Source organism: Mesoplodon densirostris, chromosome 9 (genome assembly GCF_025265405.1).
Source record: "Mesoplodon densirostris isolate mMesDen1 chromosome 9, mMesDen1 primary haplotype, whole genome shotgun sequence".
NCBI classification, from domain to species: domain Eukaryota; kingdom Metazoa; phylum Chordata; class Mammalia; order Artiodactyla; family Ziphiidae; genus Mesoplodon; species Mesoplodon densirostris.
Window position 1 is genome coordinate 67,202,727 of NC_082669.1, and position 17,003 is coordinate 67,219,729.

Here is a 17,003-nt window from a genome sequence, read left to right on the forward strand (position 1 = left end):
CCAGGACTATTAACAGCATGTGCTTCTAATGGCAGAATTGGCTTACAGTACAAGTTTTCATCTCGATGGTGCCTGAAGGTAGCAAAGGATATCTCTGGGTACTTGTTCCATCTCTGTCAACTGGTTATTGAATTGGCTTTTCTCCATACAATTCATTTTGCCCAAAGCTTAGTCACTGTAAAGAATTTGGGGTACTTTCCTAGTAGTAGGTTTTTTAAAATTATATCAAATATTTATCATTTGACCAAATATGTAAATACAGTACCATCTACTACCTCATGACCCCATTACTTCCAGAGAAGATCTTCATCCAGAATTTGTAGTTTATCATTATATAATGAATGTTTTTATACTTTTACTATATATTTATGTGTCCACAAACAGTATCTAGTAATGTATTGCATGTTTTAAATTCATGTACATGGTGTCCCATTATACATATTCTTCCTTTTTCACTGGGTATTTGCAGATTTATTCACTGCCTATTCACTTTCAAACCTTTCTTTGTTCGTGATTCTTGCCTAAGGACTTCCTAGTTTAGCTCATTTGCAGAACTGAGATGATTGTCACTTTCTGAGCTCAGTGAATGATTGATTTCACCTTTTCTGGCTTTGCTTGTCTACTTCTCAAGCCGTCTCCTAAAACTTAGATTTGCATTTCTCCTTTGCCCTCTCTCCAACCCAAAGTAACTTTGCAAATTCTCACTAATTATGGATTTACAATAGAGAAACACTCTCATATATTCTGTTCCTGGACAGAATAGCTATCCACCAACAGTAATGGAAAGGTAGTTCTTGTTCAGATGCTGTGATAGGTTGAGGCATAATCTCTAAATACCTCATAGAAGGTTTTTGACTAACCACTAAAGAAATCAAATCTGCATTTTTATAAATAGAATAAGGTTCCAATTTTTTCAAGATATGGCTGGGAGATGGCACGTTTTTCATTTTCATTATTTTGTTTTATCACAAAGAATAAACATTAGTTTTGTCAGAATGGTTTAATGTGACAAGAATGCCCCAAGTTCTCGTTGCTTTTAGCTTTGTGACCTTGGGCAGGTAACTATCTCTCTGGGTCTTCTGTTTTTTCATCTGTAAGAGGAAGAGAATTGGGCAAGGTGATTGTCAACGCTTCCTACTTAGAAATTTTGACTCAGTTTCTAAGGAACTGACACATTTCAGAGAACTGGGAGAAGGGAATCATTTATGTCTTTCAGAGGCCAAAAATACTTCCAGATTATAGAACATGCATTATGATAATGAATGGGTATTATAGTGAAGATTAATGTATTTCATTATCTAATCTTCTCTAGGTAACCAAAATAGGTCAATGCTTAGACTTCATCCTAATTTAATGCAGCCTCACATGGCAGGGATATTTGCAGCCCTAGAAGTCAGCTAAAGACTTGGAGCAAGTCTTTTTCTTTTATGAGTTTTATTTTTTTTGTTGGTTTTCAATTGCGGAGGTGGTCTTCCTAGGCCTGAGTCAGGACCTAGCCTAAATTCTCTGCCTCCCTCTTCTCCCATTAGACTTACCTGGCCCACATTTTGCCCAGTGGGACTCTTCTCTGGCAAGATGCAGGCACAGCAAGGAACAACTGCCTTCTCTAGAAGGGCTGGGGGTAGCGGGGGACACAGATCGTGTTGCTGTACAAACACTCTCTCTTCCTTAGACCAGGCTGCCCCTCTTACTTGGACTCACAGCATCCTTGTTTTCTTGCTGTCCCATAGAAGGGAGCATGGAGAAGGGTTTCTGGGCTTTTTTGAGTGGTTGACTTCACAGGCAAAGTGTAGGAAAGGTATAATGCCCCTGAGGTTGGAGTAGCACTGGATCCAGAGCCCTTATAAACAGGCAGTTTGTCTGCCAGGTGAACTCTGGAGCCAAAGGCTCAGGGACCAGGACAGCAGTCAGCTGCGTTTGCTGCATACCGTAAAGAAATACTGATCTCCTTTTACTTCCCTACCACAATTCCAAATCAGAATGATCATGACTGTTAGTAGAAGAAAATAATACTATCTGTATAGGAAAAAAGACTTAAGAGAATATACCTCCAGAATGCCCTTGGTGGTTACCTCTGGGAGGCATGACTATAGGTTTCTTTAGTTCTTCCCTCTTTGCATTTTCCATATTTTTAACAATGAACATGTATTATTTGTGAAATCAGAAAAAAAGCCATAAGTGTTATTTTAAACTACGACTGTGCCTCAGGTGGGAAGTTCAGAAGCCTTGACACGGCATAAAAAGGGTCCTCACAGTTTGGCCCCAGCCCCAGTGATCTGCAGCCCTACTGGACTGTTCCCCCTTCACGCCACCATCTCTCACAACTCCATGTAGCTTTCTCTGTCTGCAGCCCCAGGTACCACCCTACTCTCTGCCTTACCCAGCCTTTGAGACTCCTTTGGAGAATTCTTTCTGTCCACTTGCTCCCAGGCTGGATTCATCTCTCTTTCTTTTCCTGTAGCACTGGATAGAGATCTCTGTTATAGCAGTTGGCGATTTGCATAACGATGATTTGTTAAAGGCTGGCTCTCTTATAAACCCATGAACTTCCTGAGGGCAAGGGACTGAGTTTAAATCACCCAGTGATCCCTGCTGCCTTGCACTTAGTAAGGGGCAGTGGTAGACTTGCACTAAATTCTTGCTGAATGGAGCAGCTGTTCCATCACAGATGTCTATGAGCAGATTGTAATGGCACTAAATTTCATCTACTGATTTTTAATGGCATTTAATACCTTACATGGATTAGGATCACAAGAAAGAAAGTGTTCCCACTATACCTCTGTGACTCACCTCAGGATGTTTTCTATGGACCTATACACCTTCTTACCAGCCCAGATGGCTCCTTAGACGGTTAGAAATTTGACTGTCTTGCTGATTTACCGCAGAGGCAGTGCCTAGTATTTCCTGCCTGTCTGCGCCTATATGCTAGCAACCCTTTCTTCACTAAGGTCTTAGATACCATCTAAAATGTCCCTGATAACATCTGTCCCCTTAGAGAATCAGATAGGTTTTAAGTGTGGCTTACATTGAAGACTTGTATCTTTGACACTGTCCTAGCCTACAGACTGTTCTCCTAAGAAAAAGATTGAATTTAATCTTGAGTTCTCCTTTAGGCTATTTCTAAGAGTCCTTTCTGCACTTGAATTTATTGATTTTTATCATTTCTGCTTTAGCTTCACCACACTGGATGGTGGCATTTCAACCCATTCCTAAAACTTTAGATAGCCAGCGAAATCTGCTGTTAGAATTCAAACGTACAGTCTTCTTTTATACAAAATATAATGTATTTTATGCAAACTTGAATTATGTAAAATTGATACATGGTATGCTAAAAGTATTAATAAAGCCTCACCCAAATTTTAAAAATAGAAATTGACAAGAATTACGTCATTTCAAAGCTAGAGAGCTTGAATAAATTGTAAACTGTGTTCAAGCTACAGCCACATGGCAGTGCTGTTTTGCCCAGTAAAATGCAGATACCTGATGTTCTTTGGCAGTATTCTGTGAACCGCACTGCTTTTTACTGCATAGGAGCTTGTGGGTGTGGATTTGGTGTCTTTTTTTTTGTTATTTTAACATCTGCTCTTGTTATAATTTAAAATGTCTTTATAGCCTATTACAGTGTCGCCCAAGCATTGATTAAATGGTTGATGGTGGTGCTTGTACTAGTGTTGAAACTAGCCCATGAAAATAAATAAGTTTGGAATAAAATTTAGATGTGGTAAAACATGATAAAGAAGGTCAAACAACCCCCATGATACTCTGTGCTGTAATTTAGGAGTGTGAGGACTCTGTAGACCACTGGAGATGATGCTGAGAAAATAAAATGGAGCACTGAAATAAAAATGCACTGTGGTGATGTAGAGCTGTGCCCTCCTGAGAGCACATTTATTCCTGTGGAAAAATCAGTTTTGAATTTTGCATATATTGAATTATTCAAAGCCTTCAGGAACACATCCCTTGCATAAAATGCAGTCATCTTGTTCTCGAGATTTTTTTTTGGTAATTAAAATTATTTTCTAGCAGTTTTTAAATCTCCTTTTAAAAAACTAACTGGGACAAAAATAATAGGTTTTTATCTTTAAAGTGTAGAATGTGAATGACTTTTATCAGTAGGCCTCACCATTTACTTTATATCTACCTTAATAACTTCAAGCTGTTCTTTCCATAATAGTTTTAAAGGTTTCTAGCTTTAAAACTGTATATCCAGGGTCATAGGGACATCTAGGACAAGCATTTGACATCCCAGAATAGAATGTTAGAAGGTTGAAGAGAACCTTAGAGGTCATTTTACAAAGGGGGAAACAGATAGTTAGAGAGGTCAGCTAAGGGACTGGCTCAGGATCACACAACATTTCAAAGAACTGCATTTTTATATTTTTATAATGTATTTTAAATTGTATTTAGTCTCTATATTACAGTATCTTTTCGTCCCTCTTTACTTCCTTATATGTATTGAATTTTCCAACCATGATAATAAGCTGAAGTTGAGATATGACACAGGGTAAGAGTGGAAATACCAATTTTTCTTTTTAAAAAAATCTCTGTAGGCTTTTTTCCTACTCAAGACTTTTGGGGTACATAATCTCATAATTCAGCTTTTTTTAAATCAGTTTCTAATACCAATAGGAATGTGCTACTTCATACATTAGAAAGGACATGATACAAATAGCACATCAAATTCTGATGAAATGGTTCCTCATGGAGTTTTTCTTCTTTTCAAGATAATGCATATGGTAAAACATTACGGCAACACCATGGCTGGGTAGTTCGAGGGGTTTTTGCGGTAAGTAATCCTTCTGCCTCCTAATGTTCTGATGGTCACAGCAAGGTGTTTTGTTTTGCTTTGTGTGTGTGGTGTTTCTGTTTGTTTTTGAGAATAAGAACAAAATATTGCTTATTTCATTTAAGTCTTTAGGTCTTTGTTGTATGGAAATGTTGACAATAAAAAGTAAGAAAAGACTGTTAGCATGTGCTTCACCTTATCTAGTTCCAGTGACCCTGAGAAGATTTGTCTCAGAAGTGGTTGCCTTCTGATGTGGTAGTAAAGAGTGTCAGTGTAGAGATAGGCAGGAAGCTGTCAAATGCTCACCATTGAGGGGAAACCAGTGGTGGTTTCAAGCCCATAGCTCCCTCTGCTGCCTGTTAAAGTCAATCCTGTTAATTCTCAGATTTTAGTCAGTTTTTTTTCCCCTAAATTGAATTTTGTCTTGAGTATTAACTGACCCGGATTGCCAGTGGCTAGGACTAGAAATATCTTCTTACCCAGTTATTTTCTTTATGGAGGTGTTTGTATTCATATGTTTTGGCTCCTGTGAGCTACCGCTCCTTCCTTCCTTGCATGACCTAGGAAGAACACACACCTGAGAATCATAGTCCCCTGGACAAATCACTTAGCCTACTTTGTAAAATAGAAGGAGAAGATGGCGCCTTTATGTCAGCAGTAATACTCTGTTATTCTCCCATCTGGGGAGAGGTCAGCCTTAGTCAGGTGCAGCCATGAAAAGGCGGAGTCTCACGTAGTGGTACAGTAGGAAATGTCATAGAATATGAGTGTTGTTTGGAAGGTCGGGGGATTAAAAATAGCCTTGCAGATGATGGTCTTTTACTAATTTAAAGCATGGGAGACCTCATTTGCCTAAGGTAAGAACTGTTCAGGTCATGATTTACTAGGAGGCAGGTAAAGAAAGTGGGAAGAATTTACCGTGGAAGAAATCAAATTTTAGTGAAAATGAAACATTTTTGAAAGCATAGAGATGACTAGCTCTATGTCCTACTGTTCACTGGAATAGGAACCAGACCAGTTGCAGCCACTGACTGCTCACACTTACCTTCAGTGCATGTTTAATAACATAATAATAGTTACCATTTGGCTGTTGGACACTTACTGTATATCAGGCACTGTGCCAGGTACTTCTGTGTTCATTATCTTTGGTAATCCTCAGGATTAACTCCCAGTATTTTGTAAAATAGTTCAGAACTGTTTGTTCCAGCCCAGAGTGAGGCAGTGGCAGAGTCCAGGTCTAAACCCAGATCTTCCGTCTCTAAGGCTGATGCTCATCCCACACATCACAGCTCTCCACAGTGAAGACAGAATAACTGAGAAACGGCTAGTGAGAAATTAGGCAAAGGATGCTGCTGCATTCATCAGTCTCCCTGAGTAAATACTGTGATTGGCTGCAGGTGCCTGACACCCGAGTTCCCTTGGTGAGATGACAAAGCATAAAAACACTGAGTTGCACCATTTATAAGAAACATAAATGGGGTTTGGGTTTTTTTTTTTCAGTACAGAGGGCAGAGTTTAATACTGAAATATTATTGATGATCCGAGATGTTGCCAACAAGAATGAATCTATAGCACAACATTTATCATAAGCATGAGTCTTTAAAAGAACATTTTAACTTACAGGATTTTTCCCAATATATAGTAATTTAGACTGATTGTAAAAAAATTTTTTTTTAATTATGGAAGAATAGAAACGGTAAAAATTAAAATTGTCCATAATCTCACCACTCTATAATAAGGATTTTTAACATTTTTGTGTTTTACCTTCTTAGCTCTTATTTTCATATACTTTTACATATTCTCTTCAATATGGTTCTGTTTCATTTCATATATTTATATAAATATCTACTTATAGATACTTATATTTTTATATTTACATGTTTATTTTATGTGTATAATTATCTTTATTTTGTATACCGACTCTGTATATGCATATAAAATTTTCTGACATTTAGCTGGTTGTATAATTTTGTATTCTTTTTCTCCACTTTTTAATTTTTTATATTTTCTAGTTTTATTGAGAAATAATTGACATACATTACTGTATGTTTAAGGTGCACAGCATGATGGTTTGATTTACATGTATTGTGAAATGATTACCACAGTAGCTTCAGCTAACATCCATCTTCTCATATAGATAGAATTCAAAAAAAAGAAAGGAAAAAATTTTTATCCTTGTGATGTGAACTCTTAGAATTTACTCTTGGAACAAGTTTGCTGTGTATCCAACAGCAGTGTTAGCCATAGTCTTCCCCACTTATTTTTAGGGACTGCATAATATTTCCCTAGTATGGAGGTACCATAATGTATTTACCCAAATCTCTGTGTTGGAAATTTCAGCTGCATCTGTTTTTATGCATTTTTGACTAAAACTGTTATTTCCTCAAAATAGGTTCCTAGAAGTAGAATTGCTATGTCTAATACCAAGAAACTACAGTCACAACTTAGAATTGGAGCACTTACCATGCACTAGATGTTGTTTTAAGTGCTTTACTTACATAAAGTTATTAATCTCATAACTCTGAGGTAGGTTCTCTTATTTTCCCTGCTCATAGACAAAGAAACCTGAAACACATAGAGGTGAGGTAATACACCCAAAGTTATAGAGTAAGAACATTTTGAAGACTTGCTATTATTGCCAATCGTTTTTATAAAGTTGCTGGTTTTTAAGAAAATAGATTATGTTGAGCATTTGGCAACAGCCTTATCGGTAGAGGAGCTACCTTTCAGTGTCTCTCCTGTTATTCTCTAAGTCATCCCTACTTTGGAAAGTTTATTGAGTTTTCTAATGTGCTAATTAAAATTATCAGGGGCAAATTCATTTAACTAATCCTGGTTGCTCAGGGAAATGGCTTTTATGCTCAAGGAATTTGACTTATTTACCAGACAAACAGTGAACTTTTATCTTCCAACAGTTACTGTCTGTGGAACTGACAGCCAGTCTAGGCTCTGCCTCTTTCTGTGGCTCCCTGTTTTGGCTTCATCTTCAGTTGAGTTCTGTCCTTGTTTCCCAGATAGACTCGGCTGCATCACAGTCCACTAGGAGGCCTTGAGAAATCTGTAGTCCTGGGTTCCACTCTGGAGAAACTTTAAAATTTTTTTCTTTTACTTAAATATATATACATAGAGTTTTGTTTTGTTTTTTATCACAGAGTCCAAAAACGTGATAACAAAAAATAGCAGTTTGTTCCATACTTCTCAGACTCACTAAAAGAGGCTGCCACTTTCAACTGCTTTGACTGTTTCTTCCAACACCTCTGTAATTCTAAAACTATTTACTGTTCTTTGTGGACTTATCAATTTTAATTACGGTTGATTTCTGTTACAGATTAGAAATTAGCTCTCTTAGACCTTACTGTCACTACCTCACCTCCCCTGCCTCCACCTTCCCTGTATAATTATATCACAAGGTAACATTATGATGATGAGCCAAAATTCTGTGATTTTTTTCGTTCTTTCTTACATGAGTTTTACATTTTCCCCCGTACCATCGGATTTCTCAGATCACCATCATTCTGAACTCACGAATGTATCAGATTATCTGTATTTTTTTTTCTTGGAGTGTGCCCTTCCAGAACTTTCTAAACTCTTCTTCCAGTCTAAATTGTTGTACTGCTATTGCCCTATGACTTTTCTTCACAGATTTTCCTATATTGCATCCCCACCTCACCCTAATTCCATTTCCCAAGTCCTATGACTTCCTATTTCTTGATCCAATCCCTTTTTTTGATGGTATCCAAACTCTAGTAGCTTCCTAAGAAAGGGTGCAAGGGAGCTAAATTTTTGAGTTCCTGAAACTATCTTTATTCTGCTCCTTTTTTCCTGGAGTGTTGATTTGGCTGGTGTAGAATTCTAGGTTAATAGTAATTTTCTCTCAGTACTCTGAAGGCATTCCTCTGATGTCCTCCAGCTTCCAATGTTACTGTTGTAAAATCTAATGTGCCACTGTGTATAAACTGTTCCTCACCTCCTTCTAGATGCTTTTAGGATCTGTTCTTTATGCCCACATTCTAAAATTCCACCGTGTTCTCCTTTTGGTCTTTATCATTCATTCTGCTGAGCACTTGGTTAGGTCTTTAAATCTGGAGACTCATATCCTTCAGTTCTGGGAGATTTTCTCACATTATATTTTTGGACAGTTGCCTTCCCTTCATTCTCTGCTCTCCCTGTACCCCTATCATTATTTGAGTATTCATTGTGTGCCAGGCAGTGGAATAAACACATCCTACATGTCCCATTAATCCCTCAAATAAGGAAAGTGCTATCAGTCATCTTCTATAGATGAGGAAACTGAGGTTCTAGGAGTTTAATCACCTTGCTTAAATTCCTCAAGCTAATATGTAAAAGATTGGGGATTCAAATCCATGTCTCCTCACCCACGCCTGTGCTTTAACCACTGCATAATGCCAGTCACTTTCCAGTTGCAAAAAAGGAGAGGGTTGATTCTCAAAAGACTTTCAGTGTAAGGAAGCTCAAGGAAGCAACTGCAGAATGATTATTCAAGATTCCAAAAAGTCTCCAGAGAACTCAGCGGAGCCAAACCAGTAGGTGCCAGATAGCAGATTTTAGCGAGCTTAGGGAACAGTTGGCCTGCAAAGGGAGGGGAGCTATAAGGAGCTTAGGAAATCTTCCATCAGGGAAGCAGTGTGGTTGGTGGTGTAGTTGAAAAAGCATAGAGACTATTCTAAGTTCAGATCCCGGCCCTGGTGCTCACTCACTAGCTGTGTGATGTCTATCTGCCAAATAGGAACGTAAATTGTACAGGGTTCTTACAAAGATTAACTGGGATAAAATACGTTAAAGCATCAGTGTACAAGCAGACAACAAATGTTAACCCCCTTCCTTTTTAGAAAATATTCAAGACTACACAGGAAATATCCATGTAGGGGGAAATAGGAGACATGCAAAGAAAGTACATGGAGATGAGATACAAATAGGATGGTGAGACACCCTGCCAGACTGGCCCTGTGCCGACAAAGACTATGGTAGCAGCATGCATGCAGGTCATCCTGAGCACTCAACCAGAAGAGGCTGGATCACTGTGAATGAGAAAGGAGCTTTTCGCAAACTGTTTTTTCTCTCAGCATTCCCTGACTTGATGGGATTATGCATCCTCAAGATGGCCCAAGAACATACTTGCTTCTTCTAGCCTTAAAGTGATTTGGTGCTTGAAACATAATTTTAGAGTCCATGAACTGAAAAGGTGTATGCCTTTTTTTTCACTCTTGCTCCCCTCAGCTCTGTATGTGCGTGAGTGTGTGTGCACGCATGCGCTTGTGCATGAGTATAATATGCAAGAGAGCAAGCCGTGGTGCAGCTTCTCACGGGCAATTCTTTTGCAGTTAGCTCTGAGGGCAGCTCCATCCTATGAAGATTTTGTGGCTGCATTAACCATTAAGGAAGGCGACCACCAGAAAGCAGCTTTCAGTGTTGGGATGCAGAGGGACCTCAGCCTTTACCTCCCCGCCATGGAAAAGCAGCTGGCGATACTGGACACTTTATATGAGGTCCACGGACTGGAGTCTGACGAGGTGGTATGATGTCTGCAGGGCAGCGCCGCCTCCTAACTTCAGGGAATAAAGTTCGCTAACGTGTTTCATTGCCCTACTTAATTTCCAGCAGGAGCTTCAGTCCTCTCCAATCCCTTACTTGGGGGGATGGAGAGGAGGAGACAAAGCCTAGTGCTTTTATGTATAATTTTTTAAATGCATATATGTTTTGTGTGTTTAAAAATCAAGGTGCTATATATTCAGTTCAAAGGGCCTCCTGGAAACCAAATCATAGCTGTTACACAGACGTGAACGGCGAGTTATAAGAGCAGATTTGACAAATGAATTTGTTAGTATTGTGTTTTGCTTTTAGTTTTAATGGGCCACCCAAACCCAAGCTGAAAATGAGCAATTTTTTTATCAAGCACTGTAACTCATAGCCAGTGTTTCAATCAATTTAGAATTAGACTAAAAATTTAGAGGGAGCTCAGCCCCTTTGTTGAAGCTATTGAAATGTAGAGTTTGCTATTTCTAGACGTCCTGCAAAGAATCCTCTTCTCTGTGGCTCTGTGGGCCAGAAGAGCCTGTGTAGTCAGTGTGTCGGGGGCTTTGGTGTGACCAAGCAGTGCCATCCCTGTTTACGGGCCAGGAGACTGGCTCTGAAGAGATGAGTGGTATGTCCTAGCCCCGAGCTGGAGGACAGTATGGGAGGGGTGGGACAGGTCATCTGAGGTGACCCCTGTGCAGTGCACACCCTTTGCCAGCCTGCTTTCCTCGGCATCATCTCAGTTGGACATCAGAGCAAAACCGTGACATTCGGGGATTATTATTAAACTTCAAAAGTAAGGTTTAAAGGTCGAAGGATTTGCTCAGTCCCACAGCCACTGAATAGAAGAACTACGTGATTTCCATGTGTGATCTGGACCACCTCTGCATCAAAATCACATGGAGCGCTTGTTTGAAAAGCAAATTCCCAGGCCTTACCTTGACCTGAAGAACCAGAATTATGCGATTGGGACCCAGGATAATAAACCTTGAATTTGAATAAACTTCCCAAGTTATTCTTGTGCACACAGGGTTGAAGAGCTACGAGATTAAATTCTAGTTTACAGAATTCCCAGTCTTCTGCATGAACTAAATGATGTGTCCTTTTTTTCAAAGAGGAAGAGGCTATCAGTTGAAATGAAGTAGTTAAAGGGAGAGTGAGAAATGGAGCACGTTTACTCAGCAGGTTTCTTAATTGAGCCAGCAGGCCTTCAGGGACCACGGTTCTGAATGTGCTCTCTGATCAATCTTGGCTTTATCACCAGCGGCGCAGAGTAAGCCAAATGCAGCTGCTCATCTTATCTCAGAAGCTCTGGGACTGTGTCACAGTTTAAAGGTGGGATTTAAGCCTTTCACAAAACAACCTTGTGTAGGCATTCTTCTGAAGAGTGTGACGCCAGGACTGTGGCCCTAGTCTCTCAGTAGGCCAGGCTGCCAAGAGTGGGCGGCGGGGAGAGGCCATGGGTGCCTTCCCTGTCAGGGGCTACTCGCTTAAGGTAGCTGGAAGGGAAGTTCCCTGGTAGAAGGTGAGTTCCTTTGAGGGGCACAGGTGATGCTGTCCCGAGGGCAAAGAGAACCCTCTCCTTAGGTGAGAGATTAATGTAGGAAGGGGTATTGATTTTTTTTTGTCTGTCTTTAAACAAATGGGCGTGTATATAGCTCAAATGAACGAAGCAGATACTGTGCTCAGTAAGGACTTCTGAAAAATGCTTAAACTTTAGAAAAGCAACATCAAATATTTTAAGGCTAGGGAGGAAAAGGGTGCTAAAGTGATGTTGATTCCTTTGTATCTTAGCGCTTGCTGTTAGCAGCTGCTAAGGTGTGTATGTTGTCTTCTCCTATTCCCACGAGTAATTAGTGCGGACCTCCTTCTCTGGCTAGTGTGAACATGATGGCAGGACTAGGGGATAATTTAGACTTCCTGCCCTTACAGAGCCTCCTAAACGGGAAAAAGAAAAAGCCACCAGTCTTTGCTTTACCTTGAATGAATGCACATTAGACATTGCGCCATTGGGTGGGGATGCTACCAGGAGATTGTAAGTGTTGTGAAGCATGACCGTTCGGAGCAAATGCTGGTGCTCCCCGTCACCTCAGGAGAACTGGTATGGTCTCTGGGAGAGAGGTGGGCACACTGAAAATACCTCAGATTTTCCACCGAGGCTTTGAATACACACAAAAAGAAAGCTGCTCAGCATGGCCATTTCGTGTTTCTATAGGTACTGCCTTGGTGTATATGACCCAGTTTTCTAGGAAAGAAGGTTTCATATTATCTGGGATCTTTGGGAACCCAGATCAGAGTAGCTTGAATAACTTGAATAAGTTGCATTACCTACTCAACACTTTCCCAACCCTACAGAAAGGAGGTAATGTTTTTTGATAGGTATTTTCCTCACTGGAGCATACTAAGTTTACCTAAGATGCGTAAAGCTCTGGAAATTGAACTTCATATTAGATGACAAATTCAGCTTGACCTGACGCTTGGCACAGTCAGAGCTTCCTCCTGGACCTGCAGTATTTGCTTCTCCATTTTATTTAAAGGCATAATATGTGCTAATTGGCATTTACTATCTAAGACAAGGACAAAGAGAAAAGATAAGGCTTTCTCTCCATAATCCTCTAAGAGTCCTGGGACCTTTAAGCTTTCTTTCTCTGACAATGAGAGGAGATGGGAAAATGCTAGTATGTTTGTTGGTTGCTCAAACGTTTTTAGGATTCCCTTTCTAGAGTAACCTTTAGAGAGATCCTGAAGGAAAAGAAAAGGTAATGTGTCTTCTCAGTATCATTAGAAGCTAATAAGTAGCATTTGGACGACCTCTTATAAGGCACTTCCATACACGTAATTTCATCATGTCTGCACTTCTCCCCACAGCAGAAGCCAGCCCTTACACTTAGGAGGGATTAATGTGTATTTGTCTAACTGAACAAAATCCTTTCAATGATGGCAAATTTTTTTTTGTCCTTGAAAGCAAATTTGATTCATTATAGCTAATCTTGACAAAAATGTTAAGTTAGGGCTTCCCCGGTGGCGCAATGGTTGAGAGTCCGCCTGCTGATGCAGGGGACGCGGGTTCGTGCCCCGGTCCGGGAAGATCCCACATGCCGCGGAGCGGCTGGGCCCGTGAGCCATGGCCGCTGAGCCTGCGCGTCCAGAGCCTGTGCTCCACAACGAGAGAGGCCACAACTGTGAGAGGCCCGCGTACCACAAAAAAAAAAAAAAAAAAAAAAAAAGTTAAGTTAGAGGGATAACTTTTGGTGAAGAACCAACTTGTGACTATGAGGTAGAAATGATTTTCTCATCACCTCTTGATCCAGCTCCTCAGGTAGTTAGTTCTAGAACTGGGGCTCTTGGAATGTTGAGCACGTCAGTCCCCAGGGAATTGACTTTGAAAGGCAGCGTTTGTTAGGATGTGTAAGTAGTGGCTTCAGGTGCCTTGTCATCATTATTTGTGCATCATCCTGAAAATAAATCCTCCCCACATGTCATACTCCACAATGAGGGGTATCTGAACTCCACAGGTCAGCCCTGCTGCTTCTCTCTCCTCTTCTGTTACTAATGATTGCGCACAGTGCCCCCATCAGAGTGCCAAATCCATCCCCTTTCTTAGCTGTTCTGCTCCATTCCTCAGCAGCAGCTTCTAGCTCATATGTGGAGCATCTGGCACAGACCTAGCCAGGGTCAGGTGCCCAGTCCATGGGCATTCTCTTCCCCTCCCAGACTGCAAGAGCTTCTTAAAGAACCCCCGTTCCCACATGCAGCTGTAAAGCAGGTGACCACATGGTGTGTAGCATCTAGGAAAGGTGATCTGTTATTAGATGAGTGCTGCTGGAAAGGTTTGCAGTCTTCTCTTTTTGATTATTAATTAATCAAAAGTTAATGCTTTCAACTTTATATTTTCGGAAAAGTGTTTCTAATTAAGAAAAATATGTGGTAGGGACCAATAAATAAATTATAATCTTCTTTATTAAATTTGAAGTAAGTAAAAGAGCTGAAGGAACAGGTATCTTATTAAGGAAACTTAATCTGATTGTAAAAGTCATATGTATGAAGAAATATCATTTAAGTCAGTAGGAAGAGTCAAAGGGTCGTGAGCAATACGAGACGATGTGATTTTGGAAACTTCCTGAAACAACACTTTTTATGTTTTTCTCTACTAAACGACCATGTCCTATAAGAAGTTGGTTACATGATGGTGCATTTCTGAATCATCGATTAAAATCAGTTGCTTCTGATATTAGTCATGGGTTTTATAACTCTTCAGCTTCCCTGCCCTTGTGTTTCATTTCTTTTTTAAGGTGAACTATCCACCTTGAAAAATTTTTTTAGATTTAGAATTTATAAGTACAGTACATTTTAAGCCATTGTTCTGTTAGCTGAGCTAACATGTTTGGTCTTGGAGGGACTGACTTCCATGCCGTTTGTGATCTGGTGGACTCTGTACATGAGCTTCAGTGTCTACGGCAACCCGTGTCCCTGTGACATGCACATAGAGTGCTTTACTTAGAAACACACTCTGCTTCTGGGCGGCCCTTTGTGGTCTGCAGTTGCTTACTCAGGGGTTCATAAGAATGACAAAAATACCCACTAGCTGTCTAATAGTATTTTAAGACTGCTTATCTATTACAAGGGTGTTAGGGTCCTTTCAGCAATTCCATGAACATACTGTTCACTAGACCTCCTCTGGAAATGTCCCCAGTCCTATCCTGGCGCAGGCAGTAGCCTGCGTACAGAAGCCATTTGCATGATTTCTTGTTGCGCTGCTGCATCAGAGCACTTGGAAGCAATCCTCCGCGGTACGGTTGACGCAGGCATTGATCTTTCTTCTCCACTGTTTCTATATAGCTTTTCATTAAAAGGAAAAAGCATACCACTACTCTGCAAAGCAAAAGTTTTCAAAATTCTTTGGTTACCTTTTTTAATCACTTCTCTTTCAGCGTGAACAAATGTCTTCAGCTAAGCTGTGTGAGAACACAACAGATCTTGCTTGTTTTAAGCACTGTCCATTCTCTTTTATATATTTTAAAGTGTGATCAGTATTTCTTCCCTGTACTTTATAAACAGAAACCACCCTGAAATGGTTGATACCCCTTGCAAAGCTGATCTCATCCGCAGACTCCTGCGTATCTGTGTCTGTTTATAGGTGTATATGGAGTCAGTGGGGACAAGAAAGGTGATCTAGAAGTAATTCTGTTGCTTCCCAGAAGGCTAATGAGTCAGTCTCCTGGCATGTTGGATGCATGAATCCCTTTGTGTCATGACAGTTTCACTAGAATGTCAGTAAACAGCCCAACTACCTCATATGAAATTGGCTGTGGACAATCTGCGTCAGATGAGACATGTGTTAAGGTTGATTTAATCTGGTTAATAGATTGGACAAAATGATGTCTCTATAAAGAAGAAAGATGTTAGACCAGATGCCAAAGGCTACAATGTACATAGATTTCCTTGGGTTGCTTTTTTAAGTCAGTGTTTAATTCTTCCCCCAGTATTCTCATCTCCATTGTTTGTGATCTCATAGATCCATGCACTTTGAATATCTGTCACATGCAATCCTATGTTACCTGTTCTTGTCCTTCAGCATTTTGAATGAGCATCATAATGACAGTAGAAAGCAACAGTAGAAAGCAAGTGTCCAGTGGTTTGCTGATTCCTTAATTTTAATGGACCTTTACTTAGAATATAATGTGTTGGAGCCTTTAAGGATCAATTGATAAATGAGAATTTCATGTTTAGGTTTCATGTAAAACTCTGTCCAAGTTCTAACTCTGTATCTTGTGGGGAGGGGGAACAAGGGAGGGATTTACTTTTTTTGCAAAAATATTTGAAAACATCTGTCAGATTTTATATTCATTAGTTATAATAAACTTATTTTTAAAGTATTTTATCAAGTGCTTCTCTTAAAGACTGTGTGGGTTTTTGCTTAATGAATATGCCAGTAATAAGTATCATTTATGGAACACATACTATTTGCAAGGCATCATTCCAAGCTCTTTACAAATATTAATACGCTTAGTCCTCCTAATCACTCTGTGGGGCCAGTACTGTTATTAACCTCAAGTTACAGATGAGAAAACTGAGGCACAGACTGGGGAAGCCCCTTGTCTAAGGTCCCACAGCTGATGAGTAGAGCCAGGCTACAAACCGAGGCCTAGCTCCACAACCTTTATAACAAACTGTTTAAACCTCAACAGAACATAATTTTGAAACATCAAATGACCACTGTAATGGCATTGCCCCCGGGTGTTCTAAGCACACTAGAAAGACTAGCTCCTGTCACAGATGGCTGTGTTCTTTGGCCTGGTTTAATTCTGTTTTTAGAGAAACCTCAAACGCAGAACAAAGAGGTGAATTTGCTGTGCTTAACGTCTGAGTGGCTGTTTGGTTACATTCAAAGCAGATACTTTTTTGCCTAAATCACTTGGTGCCGAAGTAGGGTTGAACTTGTTAGGTTTTCACTCTCTGATACTTGTTGGTGGATGTTAAGATGCCTGCAGATAGATAGATACGTGTGGCTGGCGATGGGGGTGCAACCCTGCCCACACGGCCTCCTCTCCAGCCACCCCTTTAAATACATGAGCTAGGCCAGTTAGAACTGGGACAGGGAGGGTTGAAGGAAGAGAGAGAAACCAGTGAAGCACGTGTTTGAGCAAAAGGGTCCTGTGGAGTGGCCATGTTGGGCCACGTG

At 40.2% G+C, this 17,003-nt stretch overlaps 1 protein-coding gene across 5 annotated transcripts in view; it reads left to right on the forward strand.

The window, feature by feature from the left end:
* PLEKHA8 (pleckstrin homology domain containing A8) overlaps window positions 1-17,003 on the forward strand; it is a 99,223-nt gene that overhangs the window by 47,644 nt on the left and 34,576 nt on the right. The window contains exons 13-15 of one of the 5 annotated variants that reach the window (XR_009533343.1): window positions 4,725-4,786; window positions 9,637-9,727; window positions 10,129-10,217. The exons of 3 other annotated variants lie outside the window; for them this stretch is intronic. Coding sequence is in view for 1 of the 2 variants with exons in the window: in XM_060107835.1 (XP_059963818.1) it covers window positions 4,725-4,786; window positions 10,129-10,326 (260 nt within the window). In the remaining variant the exon portion in view is untranslated. Of the gene's footprint in view, window positions 1-4,724; window positions 4,787-9,636; window positions 9,728-10,128; window positions 11,325-17,003 lie in introns of those variants that run through there. One more of the 5 variants, XM_060107835.1, reaches the window with a different exon arrangement.